This window comes from Bicyclus anynana, chromosome 2 (assembly GCF_947172395.1).
Source record: "Bicyclus anynana chromosome 2, ilBicAnyn1.1, whole genome shotgun sequence".
NCBI classification, from domain to species: domain Eukaryota; kingdom Metazoa; phylum Arthropoda; class Insecta; order Lepidoptera; family Nymphalidae; genus Bicyclus; species Bicyclus anynana.
The window spans coordinates 2,221,859-2,239,775 of NC_069084.1; the positions used below are offsets into that span (position 1 = coordinate 2,221,859).

General features: G+C 36.7%; 1 protein-coding gene across 9 annotated transcripts in view; it reads left to right on the forward strand.

Annotated features, from left to right (window-relative positions):
• The window catches only part of LOC112043746 (protein Wnt-7b), an 88,892-nt gene that overhangs the window by 58,384 nt on the left and 12,591 nt on the right, over positions 1–17,917 (forward strand). For all 9 annotated transcript variants that reach the window (XM_024079303.2, XM_024079304.2, XM_052887866.1 and 6 more), the window contains exons 3-4: positions 7,285–7,416; positions 7,951–8,048. In XM_024079303.2, the coding sequence (XP_023935071.2) occupies positions 7,285–7,416; positions 7,951–8,048 (230 nt within the window). The remainder of the gene's footprint in view (positions 1–7,284; positions 7,417–7,950; positions 8,049–17,917) is intronic.

A 17,917-nucleotide genomic window follows, 5' to 3' on the forward strand; every position in this document is an offset into this window, starting at 1 on the left:
AATAGGACTGTTTTCTTCTCTTATGTAATCTACACCGCTGCGTTCTATATCCCTTGGACGCGTACTAAACAGTTAAAACCTTACTCGTATACGCATTGCGAAGATATAGAACGCCCTTCCAGCTTCCGTTATCCCAACCACCTAGGTATAATGTCGGATATGTTTAAGTCAATGAATAGAAATCTTCTAGACAAGCGTATTTCACCATCTGCTGCATTTATACCAGAAAAGAAGTTTGAATTGCGACCTCACAACAGACGTGACGTCCCCAATAGTTCGACATCCAACGAATCGAAGGAAGCTGCTGGTCGCGTGGCTTAGGACCAGGCTTGAGGCTTAGTTAGTGGAAGTGTTTGGAAGTACCTACAAAAGCCTACAAAATATATTGCATTAAATATACATCAACTGATTTAATAATGCATCAGAAGCAGACGAACCAAAGTCACTGACATAGCTCAGCGAGTCGCGAAGCTGAAGTGGCAATGAGCAGGACACATAGTTTGAAGAGCCGATGGACATTGGGATCCTAAGGTGCTGGAATGGCGACTTTGCACCGGAAAGCGCAGTGTAGTTCGATGCCCCACTAGGTGGATCGAGGACATCAAGTGGGTTGCAGGGAGCCGCTGGATGCTCGCGGCTTGAGACCTTTTTGTTTGGAAGTCCATGCAAGAAGCCTATGTCTAGTAGAGGACTTCCATCGACTGTTAATGATGATGATGGTGATAACTTGTATATCAAGTGTCTGCCCTAATCAATCACCTTACGCACGCCACTGATGAATACGGTATATTGTATTTAATGATACAAATCATATAAATAATTGGCCAGATTTTAAAAATCTATAGGTAATTATTTGTTTGAAACTATTTTACGATCAGCTGATATCAATGAACCAACTTGCCCAACATGAATGTGCTAACCGTAAATTATGATTGCTTTTATTAAATTAGATATTAACAAATTACAACATTGAAAATTACATCCGCAGCTCGTAAAACATCACAATAATAATATTTATCCCGTTTATCAGTAACTACGAGTTATCAAGCACTATGTCCTTCATTCGTGGGGAGGAGACTTGCGCGACATTCCTGATGGATTGCAGACCAAGGGATCTTTATATAACTAATCGACAAACGATCGTCATGTGAATATTTTATACTTTTACAATTCAATCAACCAAGAATAGCAGCAGAGATTTTTAAATTTTCAACCATGTTATTGATTTTTTTTATCTGCGTCATATCTAAGTAAAAATGTTACCATAAAATCAACAATTCCTAGGTATATGAAATATTAGTATCAAATTTCTACTTTGTTTTATGAGTACATATTATTAAAACTATTTTACAAAATAATTCTTGGCCTCTGCATCAAAATGTTTTCTTTCTTTATTATATTTAAAGTTAAAACATTATATTCAATATTGTCAAACATTTGCTTCGGTTATAAGTTGTAATGCTAATTAGAAAAATATTTTAAATCACATAATCGTGAGTTTTGTGTTTGTCTCAATCTCTCTATTTACATAGAGAGATCGAGTATAGTGTTAAACAAAGAAAATAGATGATTAATGTGAAACAAACCTAGTCGAGTTACAGCACTAGTAAACCTCCTTACAGTGCTCGGGTAATCGAGAGCGTCTACTCTCAGGCGCGATGGTCGACGGCGCGAGTTATCTGGACCACAATTCACACAATTATTAGCTACACAGACAGACAAGGCTGAGTGGGTAACACCGGTTTGCTATATTGAATTTTGCTGTAACGATACGGAGAAATTATGTTTCCTGACTCATAATTGGGTGAACCATATTATTTTATATAAACCCGGACATGCTCACCTGAAGCTCCGTTACCTGCCGAATAAAAAAAAAAGAATCTTGTCCATTCAGGATAATATGAAACTTTGGACGACAATAGAAATTTCCACGCGAAGCAGATTTTTGATCACGAAAGGCCGTGGGAGACAATAGTGTCCGATGCTTAGTAACTCATGTTAAAAGCATCAGAAATACTAATAAAAGTAGTGGAGGGACAAGATGACATTTTCAGGATAAAAGTTTATACTATATACAATATTGGGTCGCAAAAATACTCCCCAATTTGCACTATTTCTGAGTATTTTTATCGAGATAAATCAAATAACAGACACCCGCGTAGTTCTCATTCCTGTGGGAATACGGGTATAAAATATAGCCTATTTTACTCGGTGAAGATGAAGCTTTTAAAAGTGAAAGAATTTTCACAATCAGTCGGAGTCGCTTTTATCGTTAAATCGTAATCAAATGTTACCTCTTTATAATATTGTTGATAAAGAAGAACGCCATTATTAAGTTTCTGTTCTGGTTCGAATAAATTGTTGATCCAATTTACACCACACATACCTTCCAGTCCTAAATCACTAACCTGAAAGTGTGGTTAAACTACACCTAATGCACTGTTTTATTTGATCCACTGATAAGAGAAAACTTGTGCAAAAACTTAGAGAAATGATAACAAAAACTTACTACTGAACTTGCTCGCGTTTAATGAGATTATATTTCTTTATATTTTTTTAACGATGACGATCTCTACTACTGAACCATTTTATAGTTTTCCATAGACTATTTTCACTTTTTGGACTAGGGATGATAGCGGGCGTATACCGAACAAATCTAAATTTCATAAAAATCGGTTGAAAGTAATTTTAATGTCTAGGAATGTTTGGAGAAGAGAACACACATACGAACCTATAGCGTATCTAAGTACTAGCGACAGACCCCAAATTTTCATAAATATCAGAGCGCCGAAGTTATTTTTTGTAACCGACTTAAGTACGTAACGTATGTTTTTTCTTCAGTATCAATTTAACTAATTCAATAATACTATATATATACTATTGAACTATGGAATACTCATTTAAGATTTTAAGTTTACATCGCACATGTCTGTAGACATGATTTTTCCGATTTGTAAAACATGAAGCGATTTAAGATTCATTGCCTTTGCCGACTAAATCCAGATCCAACCAAAGTTACTTGTCTACAATTCGTAATGGCGTACACAGGGTTTTTAAATAAGGTAGGCACTTCACGTCCAAATTGGTCCAAACAGAAAAGTCTTTCTCCAGTCCAGATCCTTAATGTGTCCTCCTGGATACACATAAACTATTAAAATACCCACTCAAACACACACAATAAATGCATCCGTTCTATTGTATTGCTTTAAATATTAAATAAATGCTTAACTGTAAGAAAAGCTGTGTTTTAGGTATACACGATCCAGATTCGTAATGTATCCTCATGGATACACATAAACCATTAAAATACCCACTCAAACACACACAATAAATGCATCCGTTCTATTGTATTGCTTTAAATATTAAATAAATGCTTAACTGTAAGAAAAGCTGTGTTTTAGGTATACACGATCCAGATTCGTAATGTATCCTCATGGATACATACACATAAAAATTAAAATACCCACTCAATCACACACAATCAATGCATCTGTTCTATTGTATTGCTTTAAATATTAAAGAAAATGCTTAGCAGTAAGAAAAGCTGTTTGTAGGTATAGCAGTAGACCACTAAATTGATACTGACGATGAAAAGATTTCTGCATAGAGACCGCCATTCTATATTGAATATTTGTGGAACAAATCAACTAAATTTAGGTAGGACTAACTGACTAAGATAGACACTAACATAGGCAAACACGACCTCATTGTCTGGAAAGCCAAAATGTCACTAAGCCGAAATCACAGAACATCGAGCTATAATAAAATTTATTTCTAAATATATTAGGTTCAAAATCGCACAATCCAGAGCAACAGGTGGCATAATATCGTCACCAATACTTGTCTATAAGAAATTACAATTTTAAAGAACTTTGAACCCTATTATAAACAGATCAAAAGTTAAAATACTTTATAACAATGTCCAATTAAAATGTAAGGAAATATATTCTTTGTGACAATACAGAAGGTGCTATTTTCGCGTGTCAATCAACAGTGGACGTGTAAGCCGTCGTCTCATTAATACGTTGACGGTAATGACATGTACCAATTAACGGTGAGCCGCGACAGACCGACAGGCAATTCACACAACTCCTACACACATGTAATGCAATAGACATATCGAATGGGAAATGTTTAATTTCTATGCATTTATTTTTATGTGTCTGCACCTTTGGATCAATTGACAACAACTTTTAAATCATCAAAATGTCTAATATTCAGAGATCCGTAGAACATTTTGTACAACTGATTACTATCAAGTTATTTTTTCGTGACTAGCTTCATCTCGATGAGACAATCAATTTTTTTATTTACGAAAATTCTTGATTCTGGTAGCTGAGTTACCAGGAAATAAAAAAAATCTGACTTACTCATGAAAAATTAACTTCAAATCAGTTGTAAAAAATGTTCTACGGATCCCGGACTATAAAGCACTTATATTATTGCACCAGAGATTTAATTGTCTCGATCTATTGTTGTAGAAGGTGGTGGTGGAACTCTAATACTGGATACCCTCGTAATAGCCCAGTCAATTTGTCCCCAGTTTTAAGCTCTACATTTTTTATAATAAATGACATACAAATCATAACACTCAGTTATAGGACCATGTTATCAACCCATATTCATCTTACTGCTGAGCTCGAATCTTCTCTCAGAATAAAAAGGGTTAGGCCAAATAGTCCACCACGCTGGCTCAATGTGGATTGGCAGACTTCACACACGCAGATAGTTAAGAAAATTCTCAGGTATGCAGGTTTCCTCACGATGTTTTCCTTTACTGTTTCAGACATGTGATATTTAATTTCTTAAAATGTAAGCAACTGCAAAGTTGCATGCACCGGACCGGACCGAACCAATTTACCCGTTAGTTATAGGAACCGAGCTAATCTCGAAAAACTAAGTTTTGCGACCTTGAATAATTTTCGCCGCAGACTGGAGATTTGATGAGACTTTTGAAACAAAAGAAGACCTAAAACATCAAATGAAGATATACCCGAGTTTACAGATTATCTCTCATTCTGAGTTTTAATCCTTATTTTACTGGAGTATACAATTATTATTAAGGACAAAATTTTATCCTTGAGACCAGCGTTTACGTATAGCGTTCAGGTATTAAGATGCAGTTACGCAATTAATTACCACCATGCCTGTCAAAACAAGTAGCACAGCAGGGTTTCAGTGATTTTACAGACACTGAGACTTAGAGTGTTTTTCAGATGGCATGGGTACTTTAACAGTCGCCTGTATGACGTTCTTAATACGTACTATTATCGTAAATCGCGGCAAACTTTCAAGAGCGAAACGGACGGTCACCCGGAAACGAACTGTAAAATCATTCATTTATTTCAAGACACCTACTCCTATGTCTCCGGTTAACGGAGATAGAAAGAAAAATCGAAGGACGTGATTCTTGATAACAGTTGCTTTCGAATAAGCGATATATAGTTGCATAATATCAAGTACGTGCGTTGAAAAATATCCCAACCTTAACGCTAACTTCAAACAAAGGCGTCCTAAAAACGTCCTTTACGATTTAAACGATGACATGACGGCATTGAATGCTTCCCGGGTAACAGAATCACAAGCTACACAGCGTCTTCGCCGGCGAAGATGAGGTCCCCGTTAACTAACGTCACCTGGATCTGGATTTTCTAACTCACGATCTTGGGGACGTGCGGACAGATTCACTCAGATCACGGTTATACCCTCCCGAATTGCGCTCTAAGCCGAGGTCCGAGTCTCATAGGAGACGCACTTATGGAGTCGTTCCGTCCTCTATCCTTATTTCGGATCTCATCAGGCGATGCTTCTGCGCTCGCTCAAACCCCCCGGTTTAGCCGTAGTGGTATATGGAGCAATCGGCACTTACACTACACGAATAAAAAAAAAGTTAAAACATAGAGTCGTTAATTATGTTTAAAGACGTAGAAAAAATTACAGTTTCAACCACAAATGTGCAGTGATATTTTTCTCGGTCCTATTAATTATCACAATCTTGTAAACTGAACCGTAACAAAAAAGCATCGAAAATGTCATTCATTACCACAATCTCAGTAATTAACAAAGTAACCCAACGGAAGTGGTACGTAGCTATTGTTATTACAAAATTTAGCGGTCGTCTGAATGAATGTTTGTCAAAGCAAATAGTGCCATTTGTGTTCAATGACTGGCAAATGAGCGTTCCATCAATCCATTTGTTTTGGGAACTACGGTATAGCCGCTCGCTTCGCTGAACATTTAGATCACGGATACATTTTAATGTAACGGTAATTACAAAGTTTGGATGATGGTTGAAACAAGTAGATTTGGCTAGGTTCAATAATGATTGACATGCGATTGGAACGCGTGAACACGCGATATTATTTCGCATGAAACTCCACTGAATTTTTCGGAGACAGTTTTCAAATTAATTTGTTTTCTTCTCAAGTTTTTTATTTATCATCAGTTGTTTCTGAAATGCCTTGATAGCCCAGTGATATGACCTCTGCCTCCGATTCCGGAGGGTGTGGATTCGAATCCGGTCCGGGACTTGCAACTCCAACTTTTCAGTTGTATGTATTTTAAGAAATTAAATATCACGTGTCTCAAACGGTGAAGGAAAAACATCATGACCTACATATCAGAGAATTTTCTTAATTTTCAGCGTATATAAAGTCTGCCAATCCCCATTGGGCCAACATGGTGGACTATTGGCCTAACCCTTCTCATTCAGAGAGGAGATTCGAGCTCAGCAGTGAGCCGAATATAGGTTGATAATGATGATGATGATATTTCTAAAAGATAAGGAAAAATTATGAAATCTTTCTGAACATCACTCTCCTGAAATATTACATCCTAAAAATGCCGACATACCTTCTGAGGATGATCGAAGATTTGAAGTTTCATTAGAAGTGATGAATCAATGCCAATGTGCTTCCTGACTCGGTGACACACATTTCAAAAAGCTGACTGCAGCGTTCGTGCTCCACTCGACTTGATTATTGTGCAGTTTTAACACAATTTCAATGTTACGCTGGTTCTCTTTTGTGTCTTTATAAAGTGGACTGTATGTTTCAATGAATGTATACATATAAATGACGGTTTTAGCCCAAACTAATAAGTTATTTAAATAATTTGCACCAACCATGTGTCGTCTCCACCTTACACGCACACACGATTGCATTTCAGTGATCGGCGACTTAATGATGGCGTCTTCATTTAGCGACGAAGTAAGAGCAGAGCAAGAGCTTTGTTGATGTTTTTCTAGGTTATATGTGTGGCTTATGATTATTATCGTTGTTGCAGGAACAGCGCGTCGGGCGGAGTGTCTCTGGGCGCTCACCTAGTGTGCGCGCGCGTGGCCGGCCTCACCGACAAGCAGCGCGCCATGTGCCGCGCCTCGCCCGCCGCCATCGCCGCTGTGGGCGACGGACTGAGGTGCCTATTGTTATTTGTATGAAACACATTAACAGCGCGTCGGGCGGAGTGTCTCTGGGCGCTCACCTGGTGTACACGCGCGTGGTCGGCCTCACCGACAAGCAGCGCGCCATGTGTCTGTCGCACCTCGCCCGCCGCCATCGCTTGTTGTTGTTTATAATATGAACCATCTCGGCTGGGCAGCGTTCGGGAAACCCTGCGACATCTTTACGCCAAAATTCCACAATTCCTAAAGACAAAAGTCTTGGAACTGTGCTTGTTGCCAGTTTGAACGATATATGTCTTATCGCATCGTTAGGCTTACACTGGTCTGCGCCTAACCAGTCTTACTGACAAACGGAGCCGCATCTAGTCCATTACTGAATAATTATGTGGAATGTTCTTCCCAGTCTGAGTGCCACCTATAATTTGAACTGTGTGAATAGAAATCTTCTGTACAAGCGCGCCCCAACTTAACTTCACCATTACTTTCCTATGGCATACTTCTAGTTAAGAACAGCCCTACCTTTTGTTGAAAAATGTCTTTTTGTCCAGAATGGCGTACACAGAGTGTCGGTCTCAGCTGGGCGGCTACCGGTGGAACTGCACCGGCATCGGAGACGGGAACGACTTCGGACATGTCATGCCTTTAGGTGAGCTACAGCGTCATACTGTTACAAATCTCATATCATTTTAATTTTCAGCCTATTTAACAGCCCATTGATCCAGGCCTTTCTCCTTACAGTAGAAAGCATATGGATCTTAAACACGGGAGATGTTTAACCTAACCTTTAACCTTACGAAAGAGGAAAAAATGGAGCTTGAACACACCACGCTGCTCCAGTGCGGTTTGGCGGCTACGTCATTCTGTCTCATAGGTCCAATGGTTATCCTGTGTGGCTTCGGATCACGACATCCGGGGTTCAATTTGTAGGTCAAGTTATCAAGTTATGCAATACTCAGCTTTCTTTCTTTTAAGAAATTTTCAGTAATCTATACTAATATTATAAAGCTGAAGACTAAGTTTGTTTGTTTGATTGAACGCGCTAATTTCAGGAACTACTGGACCGATTTACAAAATTATTTCTGTGTTAGATAGCCCATTTATCGAGGAAGGCTATAGGCCTATAGCTATTAAAGTACGAGTAAGCTGACATTAACAAAACAAATGAATTAAATAAGATAACATTAAAAAAGTGGTGTATAAAAAAGTGTTTGTATGAAGTGTCCTTCCTTTCAACAGGCATTTATCTTAAGTGGACGTCCATCGACTGAAAGTGGTGAAGTATGTACAAAACCACCTATAGACAAAAATATACAGTTGTTTTTTTTTACTACAGCCTGTTCGTGATACGAGACAATCATCAACGTATGTACCTAAAAAGTTTAAAATTAAAAACATATTAGAGTTTTCTTCGTGGGTAGTCTCCCCCCAAGGTTCGGGCTATAGATTACAATTTTACGATCTGTTCACAGTAGGCAATCCGATAATTGATTGTACGGTCGTTAAAAATTGGTATATTACGTAAAGTATACAGACTAATGAAAAAGATAGAGGTCCCAATAATAATAAAATTCCTTGTCTTTCAACCATGAAAATCATGAAAAGTGTTCGCTTGGTCGGATCTTGATCGGAAACAGAAGGCAGTCGTATTGCTTGAACTACAGATTCAGGAATAGCAGGGAATCGCACTTTTTTATTAGAATATATTTTGTATATTTTTTTTTAAACATTATTTAAAAAAAAATAAGTAAAAATGCCTGATAATAACGAAATTGACAATACTTTATATAAATTCACGTATCGCAAGCATACGTTCAATTTAGTTTTGATTTACTTTATTTTTAAGGTTAAGTTTTTTATAGAGTTCATTTTGATTATGGAACCAATTTTTTTTTGGACATTACTAATATATAATTGACTGAAATTATAGATAAACATTATACTTTCTACATCTATCCTTTCTACCAAGTCTACGTAAAAGACGCAATAAAGTTAGTAGTAACAAAGATGTGATGCTCAAAAACAATAAAAACACTAAACATTGGTCGGTCGTGCTCAGCGCCCGCTCGTGATCGGGAAATAATATAGCACTGATCTACGGACGTTGGTTAAGGGATGATTTATTTTAGTTTCATTGACATTCCTACAAAACCTTTCCTTAATTAATTAACTAACAGACGCCACGCGGTTTTACCCGCGTTCCCGTAGGAATACGGGGATAAAATATAGCCTACAGCTCTTCAATAGCGATAGTGTAGTTATTCAATAGTGTAGTTTTCCAACAGTGAAAAAATTTTTGAAAAGGGTTCAGTAGTTTGGGGTCTATCCAATGAAAACAAACAAACAATCAAATCTTTCCTCTTTATAATATTAGTATTAGTATATTATATAGTTTAAAGATTAGCGGAAGCCCGCGAATACGACTGCGTGGAAACCCTTTGACGAAAGTTGATCTGAAAATATCTGCTATTGTGGACTTTTTTCTAAACTTTATAAGAGGAATAATTCGCTCACATATTATATATTTTTGCGTAACCTTAACCGTTACATAGCGCACGTAATGGAAACTCTCAAATGGATTTTTTTCCCTTTTTCACCATATACTTTATTGACGGTCCACTACTATTGGTTGAAGCGTAATGACATAGCATTCCTCGATAAATGGAATATCCAATCCAAAAATAATATTTCAATTCGAACCAGTACTTTCTGAGATTACTAGACATAGACATAGACCAGAAAAGAAAGAAGAAAGAAAATTTGTTTATTTGACACAAAATAAAATATTAAAATATTAACTATCTCAAGTTGCTAATCGAATCCAGGAACCAAACCATAGTGGCGAAAAATGGAAAATTGACGAACCACTTGATACAAACTCCGTTTCTCACACATCCATACATATTCATACATGAATATGTATGTATTGGTATTGGTAATGAACCGTTGACACAGGCGAAATTGCAGACCTTGCAACATCGTCGCAATGTAGCTTGTCTGTCGGTTTTTTATCGGATATACTTTGGCGAATGTGCTCAGGAACTTCACCATCTAGTTCCTCCTTCCCCTTTCTACCACAGAACAGCAAGATGTCGCAAACGGTGGCATCCATATATTGTGGATGTCCAGGCAACTCGTACGAAAAGATTTGCATCTACATTTCTAATTCGTACAGCAAAAATTTGGAATGCCCTTCCGGCGTTTGTGTTTCCTGACAAATACAATTTGGACACCTTCAAAGCTAGAGTGAATAGGCATCTTCTAGGTAAGCGCGCTCCAACTTAGACCGCATTAATGCTTACCATCAGGCTTAATTGTAGTCAAGCGCTGGCCTATATTGCATAAAAAAAAAAAAAGTATGGGTTTTTAAAAGGTAACTTGGCGGGAATCGGCCTGTATGGACTTTTCGCCGCTGGTATGTATGTTACTATGACCTTGTATCTACATATGTATTCTGTGCTACGTTTTACTTTACAAAACATACAATATTGAATTATGTTATATCTCTATTTTTTTTAATCAAAATATTCTGAACATCCTGTAAGTCAGTAGCAGGTTTTTTATCTCTCAGAAGTGCAGGTTATTGGCCTGTATGGACAACATGCAAATAATCTGCTTAGGCGATAAATTTTTTCCTAGATTTATGTGTTATACAAAAACTATTTTACGATGACCGTAACGAACTGACTTTACTGATAATATCTATACATTTTAAATTGGACATTTTTGTAAAAACAAAGTTCCACATTAATTCAATACTTAATATTTTTTTTTGCTTTTAATCGTACGGTAAGTAATAAAAAAATATCTAATAAAAATTTAAAACGTGACAAGTTTGAGTTTTGGTTCGCATATCGAGTGATTTTATGATCTTCTTATAGGTTCTCCTGTAATTTATAAGTACCTACCGACAAAGCTAGGAGTATTTTTTTTTTTCAATTTTAAGTTTACCTAGTAGTTTTTGGAAGTAAGGATTGATAAACTTGTCAACTTGGAAACTATTTATTTTAAATTAAGAAGAATAATTTCAAATATCTATATCTATACTAATATTATAAAGAGGTAAAGTTTGTAAGTTTGTAAGTTTGTCACATTTTTTAAATGGGGTAATCTTCGGAACTACTGGTCCGATTTTAAAAATTCTTTCACCAGTAGAATGCTACATTATCGGGGAGTGCTATAGGCTATATTTTATATTGGTATCATGTATATTAGCCGAGTTATCACAGTTTTTGTCATACAGGTCGGACTGAAAATCCTCTTAAACAGACTTATTCGCATGCGCTGCCTTAACTATTGTGTAAAATTGATGTAATGTATGGAGACTTTATGTATCTTTAAAAGTTCTACAAAAAAGTCCGCGACACCATATATCTATCTTTTATATATTAGCAGATATAGTACCTTTTGTGTTTTAAAAATCATTAATTTTATATACTTAGGTTTACGTCATTATTTATACAACTAAACTTTAACCCTTATTAAAATAAATTATTTAATAATCACAAGGATATTATGGAGATAAGATTTGCCCTTTACAGTATGTTAATTACTTAAATAGTTTCGGAGATAATACAAAATTTCTAAAAGACGCAGAAATTCCGCTATATGACGCCCGGCGCTTTCATTTATGTAGTTCCCGTTCCCGTGTGAATATGGGGATCTAACATAGCCTATGACACTCGCAAATAACGTAGCTTGCTATTGGTAAAACAATTTTCCAAATCGGTCCAGTAGATCCAGAGATTACCTCCTACAACCACACGAACTTTACCTCTTTATATTATTAGCATAGAAGTCTCTATTTCTCTTGGTCATACCACCATGACTCTCGAAGGACTGGACCGATTTTGCTAAGGGTAGGAGTAAGATAGAGAAGATACAGGGTAGGGTAGGGTACGGGTAGGGAAGCGTAGGGGTAGGGTAGGTTTAGGGTCGGGTTTAGGGTAGTGGTAGGGTAGGGGTAGAGGTAGAGTAGTGGTAGGGTAGAGGTACAGGTAGGATAGGGGTACGGGTGGGATAGGGGTAGGAAAGGGATAGGGTGTAGATAAGGTAGGGGTAGGTTTGGGATAGGGTAGGGGTAGGGTAGGGTAGGGTAGGGGTAGTAGTAAAGTTGACATCGAAATTTACGCGGACGAAGTCGCGGGCGTCCGCTAGTATATATATATATATATATATATATATATATGTATTTGAAATTCCGACGAGTTTTCATTTCATACCACACGATGCAGTTGGCATATTTTTTTAATTCTCAATCTTGCCCTCACCCAGTAAGAAAATAGAGAGTTCACCTGTGTTTTCGCACACTTGTGTACTAAAACATCTCCCAATCTCATTTTCAAAATAGCCATCATGTATTAAATTCGGTCGGGAACACATAATTACATGCCTATTCATAAAACTCCCTTTCGCTGTTCTACTAACAGTTAATCAAGGGAAATATAAAAAAAAACCTCCAACACAACGCATCGAAAGCAAATACGTCGCGGTATCACACCCACATTGACAGCGGTGATTTATACGACACGACTAATTGACTTGTGTTTGTTTAGTGCACTGCCTACGGGTTTTATACGGTGGGATTTGATTATTAGGATATTTATACCTCACGATTTACAATAGCTCCGCCCTCGTGAATTATATATCTACATACTTGCTGGCGCCAGCAGGGGCAACGTAGTGGGAGTTAAAACTCTATATCCCCTTTATAAGAAGGGAAAGTCTTCCGTTAAATATATAGATACAGTTGCCACATTACGCTCAATATGAAAATTAGCTCAATAGATCAGGTAAAAAGAGGTTGGGATTGTTTTTATTGGAAACAAAAGTAAAGTTTTTAAAGTTTTATTCTTTTCCTGTTTTCTTTAGTTAAACTAAACAATTAAATATTTAATAATGTTCCTTCAAACTTACATAAATTAATAATATTGTTTTCAGTCCTTCAAACTATGATTAGTTCCTTCAAACTTATATAAATCAATTCGTTAATGCCGCATGAAAATCAGTGAGTAGTTTCAGAGATTAGCTTAAACAGATTGAGACGTGGTTAAGGAAAAAAAAGAGGTAATTTCAATTAAATCTAAATATTTTATAAGCACATTTATTTCGTGTCGTACTAATTTTTAAAGTCCCGCTTTTTCATTTGCGTAGTTCCAGTTCCCATGAGTAAACGGGGACAAAATAGCATATGACACTCGCTAATACTGTACTGTACTGTACTGACTTTCTGGTAGTAAAAATTTCGCATCTCCTTGACAACCGCATATACAAACTTTTTTCATAATTTGTATTTCAAAATCTAACACTAACAACAACAACATTATTACGTAAATTAATATGTTTTTGTGAACAGTTCTTAAAATATTTAAAATCATAAGACGAATTTTTTCTTGAATAGTATTGAAAATTACTAATGCAACAGTTCGTGTCGTACTGACTCGAGAATGTATTACTTTTGAATTTTGTATTTGGAGCGGCTACGACACTATCATGTTCCGTACGCTCCATCTGTATATTATTGATTAATCTGTGCTCTTTATAATATAAGTATATACGTAGAGATTTATAAATCATATTCGTTCGTGGTTTACATTAAATTCCTACTTTTTATTCACGACTATATGAATATCCTCATAGAACAATACAATACCTTCAGTCGTGAGCAAAAAAAACCAACGACTTACGACACGATTTCAACACAGTCGTGGCCCGTCCTGTCAAGTTTATTTATTTTATTCAATGCGACGTTAATTGACAGAGAGATTCAAATGCATTCCAAATGGCATTTGAATGGCCGCCATTTTTATTAGATCATTTTATGATGACAGATCGTTTTGGCGGCAAATTAGATGCCAGAGATTCAAGCTTATTTGTCCGGAGAAATGTTTATTTATTAACTGTGTAATTTATTTGTAGTTATAAAGTTATTTTCGACATTCTAATGCATAATAAATAAAGGTTATTTGTTAATCGTTTTGTTAATGAATATAAATTTTTATTTTTATGGTGGGCGCGTAAAATTTATGTACATGAGTTACTAATGCGTTCTTAATTAACAAATATGTATATTGTATCTTTGTAATTACATGTATTTTAATGGATTTTTGTAGGAATAAACAAATAATTCAATAAATCTTTATCATTTCAAGAAACTCCAGCGTGCTTTTACTGCTACTCTAACAAGATGGTGGAGGAGCAACAAGATATAGACTTAGTACCTTTACTTGATAGACAGCACTGGCGAAGCTTTCATAAAGAAAAGGGGATATAGACCTTAGACCCATCACGTTGTTCCATGTTCCAATGAAGGTTGGCAGTCTTAGGAGTATGTTAACGACTTATTTTGACGGCCTCCGTGACACAGTGGTGGATTGAGGTTTTCTTAATTAGTCCAAGTCTGCCTAGATGATGATAGATACGATGTCGTGTGGAAACCGTGTAGAATCCGGGATGTGGATTTTTATACTCCTAACAAGTTGGCCCGCTTCCATCTTAGATTGCATCATCACTTTCCATCAGGTAAGATTTGTAGTCAACTAACTTGTAAAAAATTAAAAAAAAAACGCTGATGACACCTACCGGCAACAGGGGCCTTAGCCAAGTGGCATGTCGATTCTCTTTCTACAAACGCTAACGCTTCGAAAACTAACAAAATGTATGGGAATGACAGAGCCCATCGACAACTCTATCACGTGACCTGTCGATAGTAAATGTCTTTCCCATATATTTTTTTTTTAATTTTCGAAGCGTTAGCGTTTGTAGAAAGAGAATCGATGTGCCTTAAGGCTACAGGCCCATGACAGCCCTTAAGTCTATCCGTAAAAAAATCCATACAATATGTTCAAGATCCGCTTTTAGACAAATACAGTACATGGATAACTAAATAAATTTAATCCATTAGTTGAATAAATGATCATTTTACACGGAGTCAGCTAACGAGATAGCGCCGCTCCGTACCCTGTGTTCAATCAGATCATTTGAATATCACACGTAATAGCGGCACGAACACTAATTGAGTTATTAGTCTGTTGGAGACGTGACAAAGTCAAGATAAATATCAGTTGCATAAGCTTAGAGACTCTTCACACTAAGTCTCTTAATACTGCTTATGCTTTTGTTAAATGTTTGCTGAGCTTATGATTTTGCTAACATTATAAAATAGTTACTAGTGGTCGCCGAATGATCGAAATTTGACTATAATTTCTGCTAAGTATTGGCTTTAATGGTTTCTTACGAACCTTTAGCCATTGCACCAAGAGTTCCAGACTACCATAATGATTGCAATTGTCACTTAAAAGTTTCGCAATATACCTACAGTGTTGTAGTTGTTTGTACAACTTTACAGCTTATAATATTATGATCATAGAATATAAAGTAACAGCCCGCGTGTCAGTATGTGTAAAATTACAAGTTATTAATAAGAAGTTGGTATTAAAAACGGGCAGTGATAACCAGTTGTGATTTTACCATAGGGCCCAGTAGGCCCAAAAATGTGGGAATAAACAATGAAAAATAACTAAATTTCAACAAATTACAATTATTTCTAATTTTGTCACTTTCTTTTTTTTGAAACTTCAAACAGTTTTTATTGTTTTATTTACATGTGCAATTATCCCCAAGTCCTCGGAAAATCAATTGATTTTGATAAAAGGTAATAAAATGTCTGTCATATGGGTGCTGACAAAGGGACGGCTAGTACTTTAGGGCCCTGGGGCGGCCAAGACCACTAATTCGCCACTGGTAATAGCCCAGAAGAATGAGAACGTTGAACAATATCATCATAATCAGTTAACATCATGACCATAGATGTTGACCAAAACCGTATGTTCACTTACAATTCGACCATTATAATTTGTAAACTTTAGAATTGAATAAGCCATTATAGCCCAGTGGATATGACTTCTGCCTCCGATTCCGGAGGGTGTGGGTTCGAATCTGGTCCGGGGCATGCACCTCCAACTTTTCAGTTGTGTGCATTTTAAGGAATTAGCACGTGTCTCAAACGGTGAAGGAAAAACATCGTGAGGAAACCTGCGTGCATGAGAATTTTCTTAATTCTCTGCGTGTGTGAAGTCTGCCAATCCGCATTGAGCCAGCGTGGTGGACTATTGGCCTAACCCCTCTCATTCTGAGAGGAGGCTCTAGCTCAGCAGTGAGCCAAATATGGGTTGTAATGTTGAAAATTGAATGCTCGAGTCTACGCCTATATCCCCTTTTTTTAAATTAAAAAGAAATCGGCTAATGATGAATTGGGTTAGTGTTTCACATCGAGCTTCATGATTTGAATATCAGCGGCATTTAATGTTCGAATCTGATAGTCAGAAACATTAATTGAGTTATTAACCTGTAGGTATAAGATAGCCCGCTGCAGCCCAGCACCCGTCGCCTGTCAGCACTGACAGCTGAGTGATAAATATCACTTTAATAAAGCTATTTAGTCACCTGCAGTGAAAGGCTCTAAATAAACAAAACTTATTAACTATCAAACGACACTTAGGTAATGAATGATTACAAAATGTATATTTACAACTAGAAAGTTGTAATTAACATTTTGTGTAACTGCTCGTTGGTTCAGTGGTTCACAAAGTTCGGGGTTCGAATCCTAAATCGGGCTATATTTTTGATTAGTCCACATAATTATCTATTTTAATAACTAAATTAGTAAAACATCTCAGTCTGGAGTTAGGAAATTGGCAGGAGTGAAGCTACTACCGTATCAGCCCTATCAATAATACGAGGCCTAAGGAATACTTTGGCCCTTTGTGAGAGCAAATATTGGTAATATGTAATCCACAATGTCACTTAATCTGGTGTTTCCCGGAAATTAATAAAAAAACTATAGAGTTGAACTATAGTTCGGAAATAACAAAATTTAAAAAAAAACTTTTTTTTTTACGGCCAAGCGTGCAGCCAAAAATGGAAACACCCTACATGGGTTAATTCACTGTCAATCATTTATTTTAAGCAAGCATTTTTGTTTCTTTTGTGAGAAATCTTTACCTTGGGCCCCAACTAATTTTAATACATGGCCCCTCCCAGGCACACTACGCCACTGGAAGTTAGTGTTACACCCCTGTGCCTCGGAGAGCATGTTAAGCCGTCCTTGGTCATTCATATTTTCGTTTAATTGTAATCGTACCAAAATTTAACATTATCACCCTACGCCCGCTAACCCTCATTCGAGCAATGTTAGGATTAAGCTTTAAGTCTCCATTTATAACTTACTGGGCCTGTAGTGGGCCATTAATGTCCGGCCGCTCAGCAATTGCATTTCCGACACCTGTCATTGTCAATGAGATATTTAAATATCTTTTGTTAAAATGAATAAATTAAAATTTGCGTTGGTCGCAGAAAGAAATCTTGGCTGAGAAACATCAGAGAGTGGACCGGGATCGCGAGCGCCGCACAATTATTTCGCCTCGCGAAAGATAGAGACGAGTTCAAGAATCTGACTGCCAACCTTCGCTAGTCGGAGAGGCACTTTAAGAAGAAGAAGAAGAAAATGAATAACGAGTA